We start from the raw sequence: 20,625 nt of genomic DNA, 5'->3' as shown, positions 1-20,625 counted from the left end.
ATATTGGAGGGCAAGAGTATGCCCTCCAACATGGCGGCCAATACAAATCATACTGCTTTGTTGAAAAAATCAAAGTGCCATAAAATATCTTCCTTAAATGCGTTTCCTCTCAAATTTCGGGTGTAAGCTCATTTTTATGTGCTCTGTCAATTTTTTGCATCAGCAAGATTCCAACTCATTGTTTAAAGGAAGCAATGGTCACGTGACCTCTTAGTGCAAGTGGCCTATTATCACAATAACAGGAGTAATGGTTGCTTACTATTTAGCCAAAAAATCCGGAAATTTCCGGAAAATCTTTTCGAAAATTGTGGACAACCTCCAGAGATAGATGTCTGGAATTGGGCCTATAATTAGGGTAAAGGTTAGCGTTACTTTTATCTTAGGGTAAATGCAGTTGTCTATTCTCATCCGTCTCGCTCACAACTGTTGCTGAGTATGGGCACCAACAGTCTCGATCTGTCGACTAAAAACCTAGAAAACGAGGGTGGGTAGGGTGGGAAAAAGCCACAGAGAAGAGACTGCGAGAAGGATAGGCGTAAAAGGAAACGAAAGAGAACAAATTACATGTTAAATCTAAACTACCAAGCAGCTTCAAGAGAATAGCGTCTTTCCTTTGTTTTCTCCCCCTTTTATACGTGCGAGGTGAGACCGCTGAGAATAGTTGTCTATTCTCATCTGTCTCCCTCACACCTATTGCTGAGTATGGGCACCAACAGTCTCGTGTCGAAAATAACCCTAAAACACTATGGAGGAGACCACAAAACCCACGCAAGAAAATGCCCATCATCATAGCGAGAACCCCAAACTAAAAACCCCGTCCTCACAAAACAGAAAGTAGGAATGAGGAAAGGCAGAAACGAAGTCCCATAAAAACTTGTCCTTTTGATCCATATGACGATGGAGTTCACCCGCTCTAAAGGAACTTGGGTCACGGGAAGCCAAAAGAGAGACGTCCGCAAAAGCTTCTCCTGCAATAACCGAGGAAACGAATTCTTGTGTAATATGGGCGTTGTCAGTGAGGAGTGATCTCTGATAATTTACCCAACGCGCACAGTTAACAGAGACAATTAGGAGTCTTCTCTCAGTCATAAAAAGGCATCTTGGAAAACTAAAACAGACGACAGTACGTAAGGCCCAGGGAATGGCAAAGTCAGCCCCGATAATCCGAGAAGGAACATAAGGTTCCCTTAGAGAATGTCTGTCACCCGAGGGAAGACGAAAACGGGAATGAGAAAAATAGACAATATAAAATATATCAAATAAAAAATCGGTAAAAGTGGAGACTAAAAGGAAAAAAAAAAGGTAAACAGGTGTAATTCTGAGATAAGAAACAAAGAGACATGCAGACAAGGATAAACAAGGCACAATTCGCCTAAAGGAAAAAAAAAACTTTATTGCACAAGATGATACAACAAAACTATGTTGAAGGACGGGGAGGCCGCGGCTGAGCCGAGACAGAAGAGGAAGGCTGACGAGAAGGAGCGCGTTTCCAACACTGGGGAGACTTGTGCCCTGGTTCACCACATCTGTAACAAATAACACGCGGAGGTGGCCGCTGATAGGGGTGAACAAACGGTTGCTGATACGGCAATCTTCCCCTACGCGTCTGTGTGCGATATGGGATGAACCGCTGGAAGGACTTATCAATCTCCGAGACCGTTTCGGTAACACGGGAAAAATCCTTGTCGGCCAACAAGGCGAGGAAGTACGCCTTAAAATGCTCAGCAAGGACGTGAAGCTTCTCTCTCAAAGTCGAAGCGATAATATAACTGGCGGCCTTGGGGTCACTGGAGGATTTTGCAACAGAAGCCAAATCTTCAGCATAACGAAGAGCTTCGTATTTGTCGAAGTCCTCGGGTCTTCTGCCACCGTAATATGATATTCTCTGTATCAGTGACTCGACGGTGGTGCCTTGTGCACTCTCGAGAGCTTTAATACGCTGTTGCAAAACGTAAAAAGGAGTAAGCCGCGCTAATACAAAGACAATAGAGAAAACGCAAGATGAAAAGGAACGAAAAGCCAACAAACGTATTTTGAATAAGACACGCAAAAATAAGAACACAACTTAATGTAACAGCTCTGACTAGGATTGCAAGCCAGGAAAACGATTGCGACCGAGAGGCAGGCTTGCAAAAGCGGGACTACAAGCTCGCGAACGATAACGCAGGGCCGGCAGAAATTAAAATCTGGGACAAAACAGTAGCTAGAAGGCATAGCGTACACCCTGTGACATTAAAATGTAAATGGCACGAAAGAAGCAGGGCAACAAAGGTAACAAATGAGAAACCGCCTGCATAACCCAAATAAAGGGCAAGGTGAAAAACATGACGGATAAGTTGAAAATAAACAAAAAATACCACAGGGAAAAACGAAAGGCGTAGCAAACAAAAGGCAAATTTAGGAAATAAATTAATGAAGCCCAAGTAAGGCGAATGGCATATGAAAACAAGAATAAAGTGACAAAAACCGAAAAGGTAAACAAAATCAAAACAAAATAGCCCGCAAGCCCAAAGACGTAGCCAATGAATGGGGAAAAATGTTAACAGCACACCAAACGACATGCGAAAAAAGAATTACCCGCAAAGCCCACATTAATTAAAGGAGCGCAGACGTTTAGCAAACCAAAGGAAATTTTAGCCCGCAAGGCCCAAAACAGGGGCAAACCGTTAACAGCAGGGCAAAGAACATACAAAGATAAAATTGCCCGCAAAGCCCACACGAAAAGAGGGCAAACGTTAAGAAGCAGGGCGAATAATATACTAAACCAAAATATAGCCCGCAACGGGAAATAAAATAACATATGAAATTAGAATTGCCCGCAAAGCCCACGTGAAAAGAGGGCAGACGTTAGAAGCAGGACAAATAACAAACCAAACCAAATTATAGCCCGCAAGGCCCACAAAGAAAGGGCAAAACGTTAACAGCAGGGCAAAGAACATACGAAATAAAAACTGCCCGCAAAGCCCACACGAAAAGAGGGCAAACGTTACGAAGCCGGGCGAATAATATACCAAACCAAAAATATCCCGCAAAGCCCACACGAGGGGTAAAAACCTTAAGAGCAGGGCAAACAACATATGAATTTAAAAAATAGCCCGCAAAGCCAACAAATAAAAAGGGGCAAAACGTTCAAAGCAGGGCAAACCAGCAAAGCGGTAAAAGTAAAACAGGGCGGACAAAAACAAACAGAAGCGTAGAACCGAAACAGAAACAAAACACTCGAGAACCAGAACGAAACACGAGACAAAGGACAGAGAAATAGCTGTTTATCCTAGTTGAGGAGCAGCATTTGGGGGACACTTTGTGACGTTAATTGTCTGTATTCCGAGACACGAGTGATCTTGAAGTTGGGGAAACTGAGAGCCAGGGGACACTTGGTGACACTTATTGAAATCGTGCATCCAATCTTTTGTAGACTTCATAAAAGTGCATTGGAGTTTGAAATCCGCGTGCATCTAATTAGGGTCAATCCTGGACATATCTGGCCTGCATGGCAGGCACTAGAAAGGGGAAGGGACTTTCGTAAAATGATGAATTTCCCTGCTATGACAGGGGCATACTTGGATAAAAAAAATCCAAGTACCTCTGGCTTTTCGGTGGCAAGCTCCGATGCTCTACCTCTGAACTTTGGAAACTCGAAAAACTTTAGCTCTATGATAAACGGGAGGTTATAACCAAATACTCTTTGGGAAACGAGAAACATCTTAGAGAAAGGTAGAAGGCATTGCTTGAATCGAAAGTATTTTTAGTCAATGTAGAGTTGGAGGCTTGGAAGGAATTTAACCAAACAAAAGCCTTACTGAATGCAAATGGCTACTGACTTTTCTGGCGATCAGGGTCCGGTTGTTTGAAAGCCGATTATCTTAATCCAGGATTAGTGTAAACTTGTTTCATGTTTTCAACTTTTCGGTGAAAGGTTGTTTTGCTTATTTTTGTTTTTCGAGATTGACTTCGTCTGACGTAAAGTTTTGCTGAATATCAGCGTTGAACAGTATTTGGAAGTAGAGAAATACACTTTTTGGTTAATTTTTAATCTGGGATTAGCGTTAATCGGCTTTTGAACAATCGGGCCCTGGGGCCAGTTGCTCGTAGCCTAGTTAACGCTAACCATTGATTAAGAGATATCAAAACCTATAGGTTTCCATGGTATTTCATGCTGGTTAGCCCTAACCATGCTTCGAGCAACCCAGGCCAGGAAAGTAAACAGTTATTATTTGACACTTAATTAGAATGAAAAGTAAAATATTTGACATGACTTGTTTTCCACAGCATTCGACATGTTAAAGGATCCATTTATGTCTCTAGAAATCCTAATTCAATTGGGTTTCGATCGTATTTTGACAAGTGGTCAAGACTCATCAGCCTTGGAGGGTTTACCAACAATTGGCCATCTTATTGAGAAGGTAAGTTACAACGTCCGTCTCCACTACATACGAGGCAGTCATTGTTGAATCTAGTAGCCCTTTTCTAGAATGTCCCGAAAAATTTCGGGTGTCAAAATTCCATCCTTATCTTAAGAAGGGAAAAGTTTTAGTTAATCAATTTTCACAATGATTTTGCTACTAAGGCTGGTTTTCACTAGCGACGGAGTCGGAGTCGTAATCAGAAGCGCAGAGCGATAGGATCTAGTGAAAATCAATCAGTCGGAGTCGGAAGCAGAACACCGATTCCGCTTATGACTCCGTCACTTATGATCCTGTGAAAACTGCCTTTTTGGAGTCGGAAGCAGAAGCGGAAGTATAAACCAATTACAATTCTCGATTCCAAGCATTGTGATTGGTTGGTTCTTTCGCTTCTGCTTCCGACTCCGACAATCTAGTTTTCACTGGATCATAAGCGACGGAGTCATAAGCGGAGTCGGAAGAAAATGGGAACGTTCTGATTCTTCTGACTCCGATTCCGTCGAGCTTATGACTCCTCTTACGACTCCGATCTTTGATTTTCACTAGGTCATAAGCGCTCTTACGACTTCGACTACGACTCCGACTCCGTCGCTAGTGAAAACCAGCCTTAATTAGTTATCTTGAATAAAATCTACACGCAAACCTTCCCGTTTCACCGTGACTGTTTGAAAACATTGATAAAAAGTGATAAAATCGATGCCTTCTGAGATGACCAACGAGTTCACCTTTTTAAACATGAACTCAATACATCAGTTAAGTAGGATCGTTCTTGCTTTGACAATGTCTGGAGGAGAAACACTGTTTTTTCGATAACGTCGTCGCGCGGATCGAGTCGAATTCGGTAAATAAAAATTTACACACAAACCTGCCCGTTTCACCCTGAATGTTTTTGTTCAGTTTTCCAATAATTTATCCGCTAAAAGATAAAATTGAAACCCTCTCAAATGAGCAAAAATAGTTGCTTGCTGGATCGCAAAAGCGGGTCGTGGGTGACAACTTCGCATTTAAGCGAACAAACAAATCGTGGTAGGCGATAAATTAAATTAAATTTCGACCGTGGATGTTTCGTTTCTAGCTTTCTGATTGGTTCATTCAATCTCCGTAATTAGCTCATATACCGTATGCCCTAAAATGATTGCGTCAAGTGTTGCCATGCTGAAAAATATGTGCGGGAAGCGAAATTTTCCCGGAAACTTAACAAATCGAATGTGGTTCAGCGTTGTCTGTACTCTTGTCGATAACGATATTCGTCATCACAGTGGTCAACATTTGCTGTGGACTCACTCGGATGCGCCTAGTGAGTCCACAACAATCGATAAGAGTACAGACTCCGCTGAACCACATTCGATTTGCTAAGTTTACTTCAGAGCTTGACCAAGATCGTGGCACAAAGAAAGAGCAGGCGATGTCGATAGCTTTCTCGCAATCTAATTGGTTTATTTCCCAAATGAATGACGCGAGCAGCGTTGTGTAGACTCTTACCGACAATGGCAAATTAGCCAATCAGATTGCGATATTACAAGCAATTGTGGTAAAAAAAAATTCCATTTACGCTTGCAGTATTGGATACCAGACCGGTTATAGCCAACTCGGCGCAACGCACTTCGTTGACTATTTACCATCTCATATACAACACGTGCTCATGGATTAATAACTATTTAACAATTATTCCATGAGCATGCGTTGGATATGAGATGATAGATAGCCAACGAGACGCGTAGCGCCGAGTTGGGTATAATCATCTTATATCCAACAAGCGCGAGTGGAATAATTGTTTTATTATAAAAACGCCCCCAAAATATAGAAAACTAGACTACAATAAAAATAAAAAGGCCCGAAAAATCACGCATATTCTTGCCGTGTTTGTAGATCATGGTATAATGGCTCATAACCTATGATGGTTTAGCCAATCAAAACTCTGGCATTGCATTATCCAATGATCCAGTTTTTAATAATGTCAAATATACCATTTCTGAGTTAACAAGTAAGAATACGTTTTTTTTTCAAACGTTAGCCGCTTAGGACTTATATTTCAGCAGATATATCTGTTAGAGTGTAATATTAAGAGCTACTGTTATTCCAATGCAAGCCATCTGGAGCCGGTTGCTCAAAGCCGAGTTAGCGCTAACCGTTGGTTAAGAGGTATCAAAATCTATAGGTTTCCATGGCGTTAAACGCTGTTTAGCGCTAACCATGCTTCGAGCAACCCGGGCCTGGGGCCCGTTTCTCAAAAGTCCCGAAACTTTACGGGGCGTTTTCGGGTGTCACAGTTCCCTTTGTATCTCAAGAACGGAGAGGATTTTATTCGCCAAACTTCGCAGTTATTTTTCTTTTTGTTGCCTTGAAAACATGTTAAAAGATCGGCTTTCTAAAACAAGCGGTTGGCAATTTCACAAATGGCTTTTCGGGCCCGAAAACTTTTCGGGACTTTCGAGAAACGGGCCCCTGATCCTTATAAGTAATAGAAATGTGCCCACACAAGGACAGAGACAAAATCTCTGGCATTATCCTCGATTTCAAAATAAGTTCAGGTGTTAACGACATAGCCGTTATAAAATGGCCGTTATATATGTCTGTGTATTTCTTGTTTCCCCAGGCAAAAGAAAGGATTATTATTGTACCGGGTGAGTTATATTGACGTATTATCAATTTGTCCAGTTTAATATTTAATCCAGCCACTTTACTTACTGTTTAATACAGTAACATACTGTCCCACTTAATGCAGTTTAACAGTTTTACTATCAAATCTATCAATCTCTGTAATTACACTTCTTTTTAGCGTGTCTGTGGAACAGCCGATAACGACTTCTATCTACCCTGAAAGGAATGTACAGTGTATGTGCGAATATCATTTCTCTCTTTCGTTTATCCCCGCACTTACGAATATATACATTTCTTTCATCGAGTCCTTTTATACGTGAACATATGAACCCAACAAACTGGCCTGCTCCCAACTGTGTGGCTTCAAAGCTCAGTTGGTAAAGGGTCCCCAATAGGGTTTTTAGGAGTCTGAGATTCGGGATTCTAAAGAAATATGGGCGCGGGATTCGGGATTGCATTTATGGACGGTACACGCGGGATTTAGCGTTAATGCGAAGCGGGATCCGGGAAATCGTCACTTTGAAGCCCCGAGATTCGGGATTTCTGACGGCCAAAAATTAAAAATAAACACAACTTTCGCCATCGGCAACGTCGGAAACGACCGGAAATTTAAGTGTACGAGAGTGACAGTCCCACACTCCCTTGCGCGTGTTTTAGCCTTTCAGTTTCACGACTGTAGCCTTTTATTGATTGTGCTAGTAAAAGTAGCATAATGTCCATTTTTTGCCCAAATTATGCTCGTTTTTCCAAATTATGCGATTTGTTCTTAAAATTATCCCTTTTGCAAAATGAGCGGAACAAGGATAAAAAACGTATTACGATCGTGTAGCAATACTTTTTTGGTGTCACAAGCTCCTCTTGTATTGTATTTTGCTTCTATGTCTTAAGCAACAGTGTCTGGCTATGTTTGGTCTCGAGCTGCAAGTTACCGGGCGGCGTGGCTGACGCCATTTGGCAAACTTGCAAATGAGCAAACTGTGTTGCGTTGAGCGCGTCCGTCGTTGTAGTGTAGTGGTGTAGACCTAGGACTATAGATCTGGGAGGGTCCAAGTTCGAGTAACGGCAAGTACATAGTGCACTTCTTTGTTTCCTTACTATGTTGAAATGTTGAGACTGAATGGACAATTGAATACAGAAACCGATAAGATGATGCGAAACATGAAGATGTGTTGAGATGGGAAAGACAGAGCTTGAGGGAATGTATAGGAGTTTTCAATCCTTTAATAGGGGGCTGATTAGGGAGAGTGCATATTCAGCTTTGGTAAAAACGGATTCAACCTGAGAACGGATTTTACCGGCAACAGATACACTATGAAGGAAAATCTTTTGAAGTACTACACTCCACAGACTGACAGATATTTAAACGAAAAGTTAAAAAACGGTTAAAAAAAATAATCGTCATAGGGACTTTAAGGTCAACTGGATCATGAAGGTTGGTTGAAATGACTAACAAGGCGTATTCTAAATCAACTGTAGTTGTAATTCACCTTTATTACTCGGCGGCCATTTTGGAGTCCGTGGGGAATAAAGGTGCTGAGACACGAGGGGTCATGTTGCAGCGACAAAAAAGTTGTGTAGTGCACAGTGAGGAGACATGTAGCAGGGACAAAATCACAACATGTGCACACACATGAAAATGTTGCCGGGTACACGTGCCAGGGATATGTTGCAGCGACATGTCCTCTCGTGTCAGCTGATACTTTTATAATTGTGCAACACCAATTTTGGGGTGATTTTGTCCCTGCGACGTGTCCCATAAAGTTTAACTTGTTCAACCTCACATATCTCTGGGAAATGTACCCGCAACATTTTCATGTGAGTGCACATGTTGTGATTTTGACCCCGCTACGTGTCCCTGCCACACTTCCCTGCTACATGTCACCTCAGTGCGCAAAACACAAGTTTTTTGTCGCTACAACATGTCCCTGCAACATGTCCCCGCAACATGGCCCCCCGTGTCTCAGCACCTTAAAGGCTTTGTCTTTGCATTGTCTTTGCCCGTCTAACCTCACACTGAATGAGAGGTTTGCTTCGACATTGATTGATATGGGTCTATTGACGACAAGGTTTGGACATCATGCTCTGATGTAATGACCGATAAAAACGTTTGGGATTTCGGGATAAAGGGAAAATCTTGGTCGGGATGGCGGGATGGAAGAATCCTATTGGGGACCCTCTTTCTTGGTAGATCATCGCTCCGGCATTGCATAGGTCATTGGTTCGAATCCCATTGGAACTACCTGAATTGTTCAGGTGTCTACAAGAGACGATTGCATAAATCGTCCAGATAGGTACGAGGATAATTTTTCTCTTTGTGCTGTCTAGCTTGTTTTATTAGTGGGCCTTAATTATAAGAATGACACAGATGAAAATGTTTTATTCGTTAACCCAAAATCCATCCTTTTTCACAGAAGACTCCTGCCGTTAAGAGAACCAAAGCTGATCGCACTTATACTTCTTTCCTTCAGTTTTCGATGTTGCTTATAGCCCAAGTGCTCATCGAAAAAATAACTATTAAAATACTCCCTTTTTTCTGAAATTCGCGGACCATTTAATATCCAAAGTGAACCAAAATGTTTTTTTCGGTTGGTTACGTTTTTTTTTTGTAATTTCTTTAAGGTGGAGGAATAACTGAACGCAACCTGGAGCGTATTTTACGAGGAAGTGGTGCTAAGGAATTTCATTGTTCAGCGCGGGCCTCTTTATCATCCTCAATGAGTTACAGAAACACCAACACTTCCATGGGTTCAAGTCTTAGTCCACCTGAATTTGTCAACAAAGTTGCAAGTTACGAGAAAGTGAAAAACTTTGTATTCGTAGCAAGATCAGTGTTAGGTTGACAGCAGGAATGAGTTTGTGGTGACGTTAATCGGCAGTCAATTGAAGTTAGACAATGCGAGATTAAGTTGCAGCACAAATGATAGATATTCATGAATAATTTCAAATTTTGAGGAAAGGGATTGCTCTGAGAGTCTTCATGAGGAAATCTAAACCGAACTGTTACCACTTGGCGACTATGCTGATCCACGGTGAGGGCTTCTAGTTAAAAAATATATATACAAAAAGTTCGGCTTCTTAATTTTAATGTAACGATGACAATGGTGGTGAAACAATGAAGATGAATTGTATATTTAAGCATTTGAAAGCTCAAGAATAATGTATTTAATTTAGGTAAATTGTTTTGCCAGATATATAAGTAGATTCTAATTATTTTCAGAATTCAAATATACATACATTCCTATATATACCGGTACGCAAAACTCTATCATCAACTTTATAGGAGCTCTAGATTATTTGAATGATAACATGCAAGGCTTCGGAGGTATTACATAAGATGTTAAAATGATAGCAAAATTTCTTAACCGTATTTTCTGTATCAAAACTCCAATGCACTTTTATGAAGTCTACAAAAGATTGGATGCCCAGTTTAAATAAGCGTCACGAAGTGTCCCCTTGCTCTTCTCCCCAACTTCAACAATCACTTGTGTATCGGAATACTGACAAGTAACGTCACAAGGTGTCGCCAAATACTGCTCCTCAAGGATAAGCAACTGCATTTACCCTAAGCTAAAAATAGCGCTAAGCTATAGCGATGTTTCTTGTTTACAAACATTGACGTGACATTTCTTTTGATCATATGTTTTGATATTCAAATTTGCCAACCACGGAACAAAAGAAGTGATTGTTTCAATAGCCAATTAGGTTCTGGTTGGCATATTAATAACGTCACGAGAAACATCGCCATACCCTTACTTTATTGTTGGAAATGGGTATCCAGCAAAGGCTTAGACTAAAGGGACACTTCGTGCTGGATGTCAAAATTGGACCTGCATCTAACTAATTAGGTGCATTCTAGACATAGGTGACAAAAGTATATAAAAGCTCGGAGTTTCAAAAAATTACGTGCGCGCGTCGGGATAAAAACAAGCATCTTTTGTTATGGAAATTGTTTACAGAAATTTGCTTTCAAAATCTTTTGTATTTTTGATATATGCTTGATTTTATCCCGACGCGCGCGCGCGCGCGCACGTGTTTTTTTGGAACTCCGAACTGTCTTATTAAAAGTTCCCAAGAGAATTTTACCTGTTTGGAAGTAATTATTTTGTATTCGTGACAATAATCCAGTCTTTACCTCATAAAAGGATTCTTTTGGGTCTGAGTGAACTTTTTTTTTTTGTCAGGATTACGGATTCTCGAAATCTCAATTAGATCGTTTAAAATGATCATCTCCGACTTTTTTTACTGAAGGTTATTGGACCCAGTTGCACCAGTAAATTTTGGATATTGGGATTAGGGTGAGTGTTGTTGGCAGTTACTCTCTATTCTCGTAGCTTGTAAGACCAAAGCACCCTCACCAAACGAATGACATTGCTTTTTGTTATTTGTTGGAACGTCACGAAAGATTGACAAGACGAAAGAGTCCTTAATGATAGTTTCGACGAAAAGATATCGATTTTCTTTATCCATCACCACATTCTCCAGGTAAACGTGGTACTCAACCCCCTTCTACTGTGTTCATTACCATCTGCAAACGACATTTTAACTCGCCCTTGAAATGTCGATCAGTTTACACGAACAGAAAAACTAAGTCTCTCGCAAAAAAGCCATTTCAGCCTTTTGTATCATAAAATAGCATGTATTGTTTTTGTTTTCACAAACACTCCAGATTTGCTCCATGACAAGGAATGGGGTCAATCATGATGAAATCTATTGAATGAGACGGCTAATCCGCAGGTGGATTTGCTTCTTATCAAAGCAAGATTAAAACTGCCCAAGTTCGACTTTGGAATTTATTTTAAAGTCAATAGTTCTTAGATTTACAGTAGAAGGGTGTGTAATATTGTCAAACTCGCTGAGTGCAAAGTGCAATGGGCTTGATTACAAGGCGCTGTTTCGGGAAAAAAGCCCGCGCTCCCCCTCTCTCGGGGAGGAGCGAAGCCTGGACTCGAGAGAGAGGCGGAGATCAAGCCCATCCAACATGATCCTTTTTTTTTTTTTGTTTTATTTGCATATATACAATAGACGAGACAGAGAATGCTCTGCTCGCCCTTACTTGACAACGTTGAAGGTTATAAGCAAAAATACAATATAATGGTTACATTTTGTGAAGAATTCAAAGGTAGTGAAAAACAAAAACCAGGTGAAATTGCTATTATAATAGAAGTTCTAGCTTCCTACATTCCCAGAAGTTACTTAAATGTCATTTACACTGGATTTGTGTTTGTTTGTTTGTTTGTTTGCGGGTGTTAAATAATTCTTTATCACTGTATCCCAGGATTTGTGGTAGCAGAGAAAATAAGTAAATAAAAAAATCATGTTCTTGGATTGGATATGAACCGGGAGTCTCTACTCTATAGGAACCGCTTCTTTCCGCTTCACCACTGAAGATCAAGATGCCGCATTCTGATAGAATATCGCTGCTGAAGAGTAATTGGGCCTAAGCTAGATTAATAATTTAGGCCTAAGATTTGACTTTAAAATGTTTAGCTTTGTCGTGAAGTTTGGAAACCGACCTTGTGCAGTGTTTAATTGAGGTTTTTCATCTGATGTCACGGCGGCCATGTAGGTGTACAGAACAATGCAGTAAAATATCTTTCGGGAATTTGGCTCTATTATTATACAAAACGTGTGGAACTATTTTCGATTGTTTTGTACACCAACATGGTGGTCTCGTCACGTGGATTAAAACCAAGAATATTGTTTTTTGCCGAGTGATAATACGGCACTATCAAATAGTGTTTAAAATATTGTCCCTGAGCAGCTAGGGGTGTGGTGGTCAAGTGGTTATGTGACGGGTTAATCAATATTCCCGGGTTCGAGTCCAATGTCCATACACTTGGGTTTACTTTCAATCTCGTACCCAGAGTCCTCGGACTTTTTGGTCAGCGGGTGAGCGCCCGGAAAGACTGGGATAATGGACTCCATTTTCCCAGAAAACGTGGGTTCCGATCTTATTGCGCATGCTTGGGTTTAAACGGAAACAGAAAAGAGAAAACAGTAAACCGTAGAAATGGCGGATTGAAAGTGTTCGAGAAACAAAAATTGTAGAAGCTAAATATATTGCGCAAGAGCCGATAAAACGTAGATTTGATTTTAATGGTGTGCTATATTTCGGCGAGCCAGCTCAAAATATTTAGCTTCTCAACTTGTATTACGCCGATCAGATCAAGCCACTGATCCAACCTACACCGACAGGAACGTCCAAGGTTGCTTGCTTCAAAGCTCAAGAATTTTAGCCCTACACACCAGAAAAGAAACTGGAGAAATGATCATTGGCTTGCTGTAAGAGAGAGGGAAGATAAAACTTCTGACGGTTTCGGTAAGTGTATTTTTAGTGCTTCAGCGTGCATTCCATTGTTCAGAACACCATCGTGCAAGCAACACAATCGACAAATGTTTGTGGAAACGTAATTCTGAATGGCTTTGACAAGACCTTCTTCCACGGATTTCTCCTCATAGAGACTGATATAATGTTTTCCCACGGTACTTTTGCAACAGTAACAGTAATCAGTTTTTAGCAGCGTGGGAAAATTCCCGTACGGTATTAGACATAATTCAAACTGCCATTGTTATGCAAGCGACCAATCAAAAAATAGTTCAAGTCCGTTATCCCTGAGTCTTTCCGGCGTTCACCCGCTGACCAAAAAGCCCGAGGACTCTCGGTACGAGATTGTTTTTCTTATATGACCATTTTCCATAATCCATATCAAGCTTTCAGTCTTCTTTATTAACAATAATAGTCAATTCCGAGCAAATCACGAATTAATGATAATTGTCAATCAGTGTAGCTGTTGTAAAATGATATTGCTTTTCCTTAAATAGATGTTGCATCATCTATCCCATCTGCTTGTCAGTCCTGTATAACAACAACTACTAGCACTGGAAAACGTTGCTTTTTAATAGGAAGACGTCTGTTTAAAAAACCTTCTTGTTATTCAAAGGTTCCAACAAGTGACGTCACTATCATCTGTGCCATACGATGGTAAAACAAACTGATGACGCAATTTTGCAAAAATGGCCTTTGTCTCCCGCGAGTTTCTGTGGCAACTTGATCAGCAGAAATACATGGGTTATAGATTTGCAAGTGGGAATTATGGTGTCCTGAATAGGTGTTAACCGCATAAACGATATGCTTAGGTGATAGAACAATTCTAGTGGGGATTCTTTTTCAGATATCTCGCGGGCGGTTAATTGTAATAACGTCACGAGAAACAACTAGATTCCAGGCCCCGCGCAAATCAGATGACAAGAGCGGAAAAACACATCATTTTAAGGACTCCAATCTTATCGTAGACACTTTAGACTGTAAGAAAACATAAAAACAATTGTGTAGATGGACATGTAGATGGAATTGGGAACGCAACATCTCCTGTCAAGAAGCGCTTTTTTGTTGTTGAGATAATCAATATCTTCACCATGAGACGTGTCTTCGTCGATAGTTCGCGTCAAAACAAAATACATGCAGCGAAAGCAGGAAGTTGCTCTGATATTGCCCGCCTCAAGGCAGAGAGTTATTAATTTGAGCAGATCGCCTTCACAAAGGCAAATAATTCAACTCATGCACAATGTGGTTTCACTCCTTCTGCCTTAAATCTCCTTTTATAAACTGTTCTTTTCTAGTATTCCGCGTTTGCGTACTTTTACGATCGATAAAGAGCCTCTGTTTTGCTAGAACGGATTGCAAACGACTTTTAAACGTCAAATTACCCCCGGGCTTTAATAGTGATATGTTACTTAATAGCTTGAAAACAAAGGAAGTAAATACTAATGAAATACTTCATGGCCGAAACATTGTCTAGGAAACACTTGAATGGAAACAGAACAGCCAAAATGTTAGACGCAACACTAAGCAACAGCCGATGGTCGGCTTGTTAATTTACATTGATTTTCTTCTAAACCGAAATGTCCTTGTAACCATAACAGGAAAAACCTCAAAGGCGTCAAAAGTAGTATTAAATCGCCTCACTTGAATTAATTGAGTGGATCAAGAGTTGGACCTAATTTATGTGTCATGAAATACAAGTATAATCAAATATCACTTCGCCTATTGTGTTATCTGGGATGGTACGTTTGTTCATTTGTACACAGGTGTTTTGAATCGGACAAGTGCAATGCAGTAACTGTCGCAACACATAGACATTTGTGGTATAATTGGTATTTTCTATCTGCGTCGGGCCAAAATGGAAAATGTCATGGTTGAACTATCACCATTTGTTTTTCTGAAGCTATTTTGTAAATAAACCTAAAATGATTGTCTGTTGACCTAGGAAATTTTCTCGATCATTAACTTTGCGTTCCACAGGCTTGTCACTATTTATCGAAAGGATCGTAGTATGGAATGAAAAACAAAGTTATCGCCGCGATATGCATCTCTGAAATAAAACGTGCCTTGTAATTTGAGCTGCAAGAGTTCATGTAAACTGAAAATTGATAATTAAGAAGTCTTAATCAGTTTCGGAAAAGTAGATTTGCTTTTTGAGTGGTTTCGGTTTGTTGACATTATGTATATGACGTGTGTTAGAAGCATTTTGTCTTTCCGTCAGCAATAAAAACAAAGATTTTAGAATCCTTTAAAGCTTTTTTACGTTTCTGAACGACTTGCATAACTTCTTTTCTTGTGATTAAGTTCTGTTTTACAACCGTCATGTTAAATATTCAGAATTGTCTGAAACGTTCTCTAAGGAACATCGAGTTTAGCTAGGATTTCTGAATTTTTTTTTGTTCAAACGATTTATACTACGTTTTCACAGTTTTATTGACTTGCGAACTTTTTGATGACGTATTTAATAAATCGCTTTGGAAAGAAGACTACAAAAGGAACAATGGGAACGTAGCCATGTAAACCGCTTCAAAATTAAGATTGCTTATGCGGCAGATGTATAAAGCACTTTTATAAATATTAATTTGAACTGAGTACGTTTCCAATTGCATGTACAGTGACAGTTTGCAGGAATCTGTCAGATAAAACCTACTCAGTCTGACGCATCACTATCATCGCACGTGATTTCGATTTTTGTCGTACACTTGATCGCGAGGAAGGTATTCACGTCATTTCTAGTTTACTTTTATGCTCTTATCCACCAAGACGGGTTTGTTAATAATGGTGGGCAATACTTGTGCTTCGCTTTAAAAACTCCATTTTCAAGATGTGCCAAAATGACAAGTGAGAAACTTTCTCCTCATGATGCAACGTGTCTTTGTTTCACCTCGTTGGTTGATGAAAAAAAATTGAAATCAGGCGCTGCTACAAACACTGATGACAAAAATACGTTTATGCTGGACAAAGTGCCTAAGCATCGACCTGCTTCAGTCATAGAACGGGTGTTCGACTCTTTAAATTTATCTTCAAAGTTGCGAGGAAATTTACGAAAAGCCGTGGAGAAACCCCTGGTGGAATCTCGCAGAGCCGAAGAGGAAAATGGCCGGTCAACAAGCGGTCACTTAGCCCCCGAAAACCACAAACACGCAGCAGTATGGCCATCGTACTTTCACAGTTTCGACACCACAGAAACGTGTGATTCCTCATCGGATTCTGCGTATTCGCAATATTCGGATACATCGGACTTGAGATCGCAAAATGCGACTTCAACATATTCGGAAAATAGGATCTTTAAGCAAGGTATAGCACATAAAGATCGTGCATCGTTGAATAACAACATTGATGCAATAGATGTGGACAACGCATTTTTGAGGAGAGTGGTGATGTTGATGAAGGTAATACTTTACTTGCGACACAGTTTTCCCATTAATATATTCCGTAAAAGGAAAGTTTCTGCGAAGAATGCAAGCAATCATATCAAATTTCGGGACAGCTCAAGCTTGAGTTCCTGCGAGTCTGGTGATTCACACGACTCTGGTATTTTCAATACAAAGAGCCCTCGAACTCGAAAACGCATCTCTTTTAGTCCTATAACATTACTTTTTTCAGCTATTACAGAAAGAGCTTGTGATGAAGCTAAAGCAATTATGGAAGAGCAAGAACCAGACGTGAATTATCAAACACCAAACGGTCAATCATTACTGCATATTGCAGCGGCTAATGCAGATTTAAAATGTGTTCAGCTCCTTCTTCAAAATGGAGCTGATGTGAACGTCAAAGACACTTATGGCTGGGGTCCTCTGCATGCAGCAGTCACAAGAGGAAACTGGAAATGCGCCATATTGCTGATTGAAGCTGGGGCAGATTTTGGAGAGTACGCACAAGCAAGAATTCAGGAATACAACCAAGTACAGCAAGTTGCAACAAAGTTCGTCCGATCAGTGGAGATATATGTTTAATTTCCTTTATTTTGTCTACACTTATTCCAAACTCAGTTAACTTCTTTATTATTTTTAAATACAACTAATTTTAAAGGAATCCTAATTTTATTTAATAATTTACTTCTCAACAAGTTCCAATAAAACAAGCTTTGAAGTACATATGATTTTGCGCAACATGATGTTACAGCTCGTTCGCTGATTTTATTTTTGGGATTTTTCTTCAATTTGTTTCTTAGCAATTCTAACCACGAAAGGGGCAATGAGCCGTGCAACCACTATGGTGTTCAAACTATCAGCGTCATTCTAAATATTTATAAACCGAAAGAGATTTGTCATTATAATCTTGCAATAAGCGTCTTAAGAAACATCTCGATTTCATTTTGGTATTTACAAGAATTTCAAAAAATTACATCATTTAACTTACATGGTATCCGGATTTTGTGATCGGGAAAGCGCTTATCATAGTACCGTTTGTGTGGTCTTGCGAAGTTAGCATTAAAGAAGACCTGCTAATGAGTTTATAAGAAACACAACACCATTGTTTTAAACAGTGAACGACATGCAATCGCCAGGCAGTTAACTTACTCAGTGCAGTCTACAAATACACGTACAGGGAAAAGATCAAGCTGGGCAAACGCTGCTATTAAATAAAATAAAATCCCACAATTGTGAGGAATCTAAAGAACGCCGCAGCAGGCAAAATTGATTTTGGAATTTATGTGCTATTACAAAGCCATCAAGAAAGCCATTAAGAGTTAAATTAGCGCAAAAGGTCATGACTGGTTTATTTGATAAATTATCTCTCTGTTGGTCTTATCTGACGAGCCTTGTCAGTTTTTTTCTTACTCAATGTGAAAGTGAAATGACAGGGGATGACTAGAAAGAGCAAGCTTGAGTAAGTGATTTCTGTGAGATAGCGAGTATGAAAACTATGTCTTTTCTTCGGTGTACAAAGAGCTCATTCATCCGTTAATTGTCGACAAGATCCTTTATCACTCTTCTGAAAAGCACATTATGATGGACGGAATTCGAGCTGTTCAACTCTACTGAGTGCATAAGTCAGGAGGCTGCTGTTGGCAGATTAAGCTTCTTCCACAACAGTGATGAGTTAAGACACTGTGATAGCTACAGCAACGACAACACTTTAAAGCTGCACGAGCTGCACACATTTTTGTACGGTTCTGTGCCGTGCTCTCCAAAATAACGACGTGAAAGAACCAAATTTAAGGGGGTGTTAACATGAGAAAACTCGCATCGGCGCGAGTTTCACAGCGGGGTGACGTTTTGATTTTGTACCGCGTTTACATGAATGGACACCACATGTTGATAAAATACAGTCGTGAATCCAAATTGCAAATATATGTATTTACTGAGAAAAACACGCATGCGCTACCCGTTCCAGCTCACCGAGAGGTAGATTTCACACCGGAACGAATGGTCGTTCCTCGTTTACATGATACCGTTGCGAGATTTCGCGCCGGAACGAACTTTTTGCTCCGGTGCGGCACCCGGGGTGAACTCGCGCCGGTGTGAGTCACCCTGGCACCCTTGCGAATGTCGTTTTCAGTCCATAACGGTCTCGGTTGGTTTGACATGAGAAGCCAGACTACTGACTTTGGCATTGATGATTGTTCTACTCGCAGTTCCTCTACTCAGCTTCTTCTAATTCCACCTTTTCGAATCAATATGCGAAAATTCTGTCACACTGTTATTGTTCGGTGTTGCTCTTTCTATTCGAACCAAGTCTCTGTCTTCGAGCCAGAAGGCCCATCATCATGCCCAGGCCGGCGCTTATCTCCACCTTCTGTAGCGTGAAGCGACTAGGAGTATTCCTACTCCCCCCTGGGTTACCCCTAGCATTAAATTCGCCAGTACCCATTTATACACCAGGGTGGAGAGAGGCACCGTGAGAGTAAAGTGCCCAAGAACACAACACAATGTCCCTGGCCAGGACCCGAACCCGGACCACTTGATCCGGAATCGAGCACTCTAACCATGAGGCCACCGCGCCTGCTTAAACAAATAAGAAACGTTTAAAGAAAGAACTGTTCAAGTTGTTCCATTTTCCCAGCACCAAATAACAAAATGTAATTGTTTTGCTCAGACTCACGATCAGGCCCATTTTTAGCTTCGCCCATACGTTAAAATTGGGCTTGACCAAAAGTCTCTCAAGAATTCCGGACGGTCGGCCAAATTTCAAACTCGTGATATGATTGGCTCTTAAAACGCCAGAAGTGGAGCTGATCCGGCATTAGCGTACGAAGAAATTTGTTGCCTTTTTTTTCTTACAATGACGTGGACAGTGCAACTTGATTTTATTTGTATAAATGGAGATATGCCGTCTGAGTAAAATTAGCGATTCCGTTGTCGAGCTCTGTGGCCGTGTGGTTGAAAGTACTTTGGCACTCACTTCCCTGATGTTTTGGAAGCTAAATAGCTGTTTCTTGCAAATGGCAATGAAAGCCGATGCATATTGGTTTGCTGGATAAGACAAAAGATGTATATGTCAACGGGAGGAGATGCTGATAAAATCATACATGAATGCATGTTTTCAATAACTGTATATCAAACGGCTTTATTTACTTACTGTACATGACAGGGTTTGTTTGTACAATTTGGAGTCAAGATTGCTTCATAATATTTCCAGTTGAGTTGACTTAAAACTCGCATTCCAGGAACTAGAATGGCGTGTTTCCACAGAGACCAATTGTACAAAAATTAACGAGACTTTGCGAGTCTATCTTACTGTCGCGAACGCGATTTTTCTTTATTCACTAACACAACTAACAACTGATTTTACATGCAGGAAAAGATTCTCGGTCCCAGCACGTGCTCTGCAGGAGCGGTCGCGAAGCCTACAGTCTCATGAAGAGGTCGCTAGGCCCTCCGCGACACTCCCCAGCCGAGAAGTTCTAACTGTCAATGTTCGAGATGAAAGGAAATTTCAACTGAACGAAATGAAGTTATCTCAGAGAAAAAATTGAAAAAAAAGATAACAATTGGCGATCAGGATTAAATGTTCAACAGTCTGTCTGTGGGCTTAAAAATGGAAAAAGTGTAGTCAGGAGATGTCATAAGTTCTACGGAAAAAGGTTTGCCTCTGACTCTTGATATTTTTCAAAAGACGTTTCTGCTAATTTCTTAAGCCTTCATCAGTGATATGAAAGACAAGTTCGTTATCATACGCTATTTAAAGTAACGTAGCGCGAAGCTTGCGCGCGAGACCATGCAATTCACGCTCGCGCGATGCCTTTGTAGGCTTCTGGAAGTACGATTTCACGGATTGTTCCCAGCGTTCGGGTCCAAAGTAGAGTGGCAGGCTTCGAGGAAAAGTCACTCGTGGTAATTTTGTGTACCATGG

The 20,625-nt window shown here is 40.6% G+C and overlaps 2 protein-coding genes across 4 annotated transcripts in view; both read left to right on the top strand.

The window, feature by feature from the left end:
- The window catches only part of LOC138043215 (copper homeostasis protein cutC homolog), an 18,496-nt gene extending 6,169 nt beyond the window's left edge, over window positions 1-12,327 (top strand). For all 3 annotated transcript variants that reach the window (XM_068889374.1, XM_068889372.1, XM_068889373.1), the window contains 3 exons: window positions 4,270-4,403; window positions 7,000-7,027; window positions 9,624-12,327. In XM_068889374.1, coding sequence (XP_068745475.1) covers window positions 4,270-4,403; window positions 7,000-7,027; window positions 9,624-9,844 — 383 coding nt within the window. In that variant the 3' untranslated portion in view covers window positions 9,845-12,327. The remainder of the gene's footprint in view (window positions 1-4,269; window positions 4,404-6,999; window positions 7,028-9,623) is intronic.
- Window positions 12,328-15,880: 3,553 nt separating this feature from the next.
- LOC138043213 (uncharacterized) lies at window positions 15,881-17,687 on the top strand. Its single transcript, XM_068889369.1, has one exon. The coding sequence runs from the start codon at window positions 16,161-16,163 to the stop codon at window positions 17,280-17,282; it is 1,122 nt and encodes a 373-aa protein (XP_068745470.1). The 5' UTR covers window positions 15,881-16,160; the 3' UTR covers window positions 17,283-17,687.
- Window positions 17,688-20,625: the final 2,938 nt, after the last annotated feature.

The sequence above is a fragment of the Montipora capricornis genome, chromosome 3 (genome assembly GCF_036669925.1).
Source record: "Montipora capricornis isolate CH-2021 chromosome 3, ASM3666992v2, whole genome shotgun sequence".
Classification (NCBI taxonomy): Eukaryota; Metazoa; Cnidaria; class Anthozoa; order Scleractinia; family Acroporidae; genus Montipora; species Montipora capricornis.
Note: the sequence above shows the minus strand (reverse complement) of the source record. Positions and strands in the feature narration are given on the sequence as shown.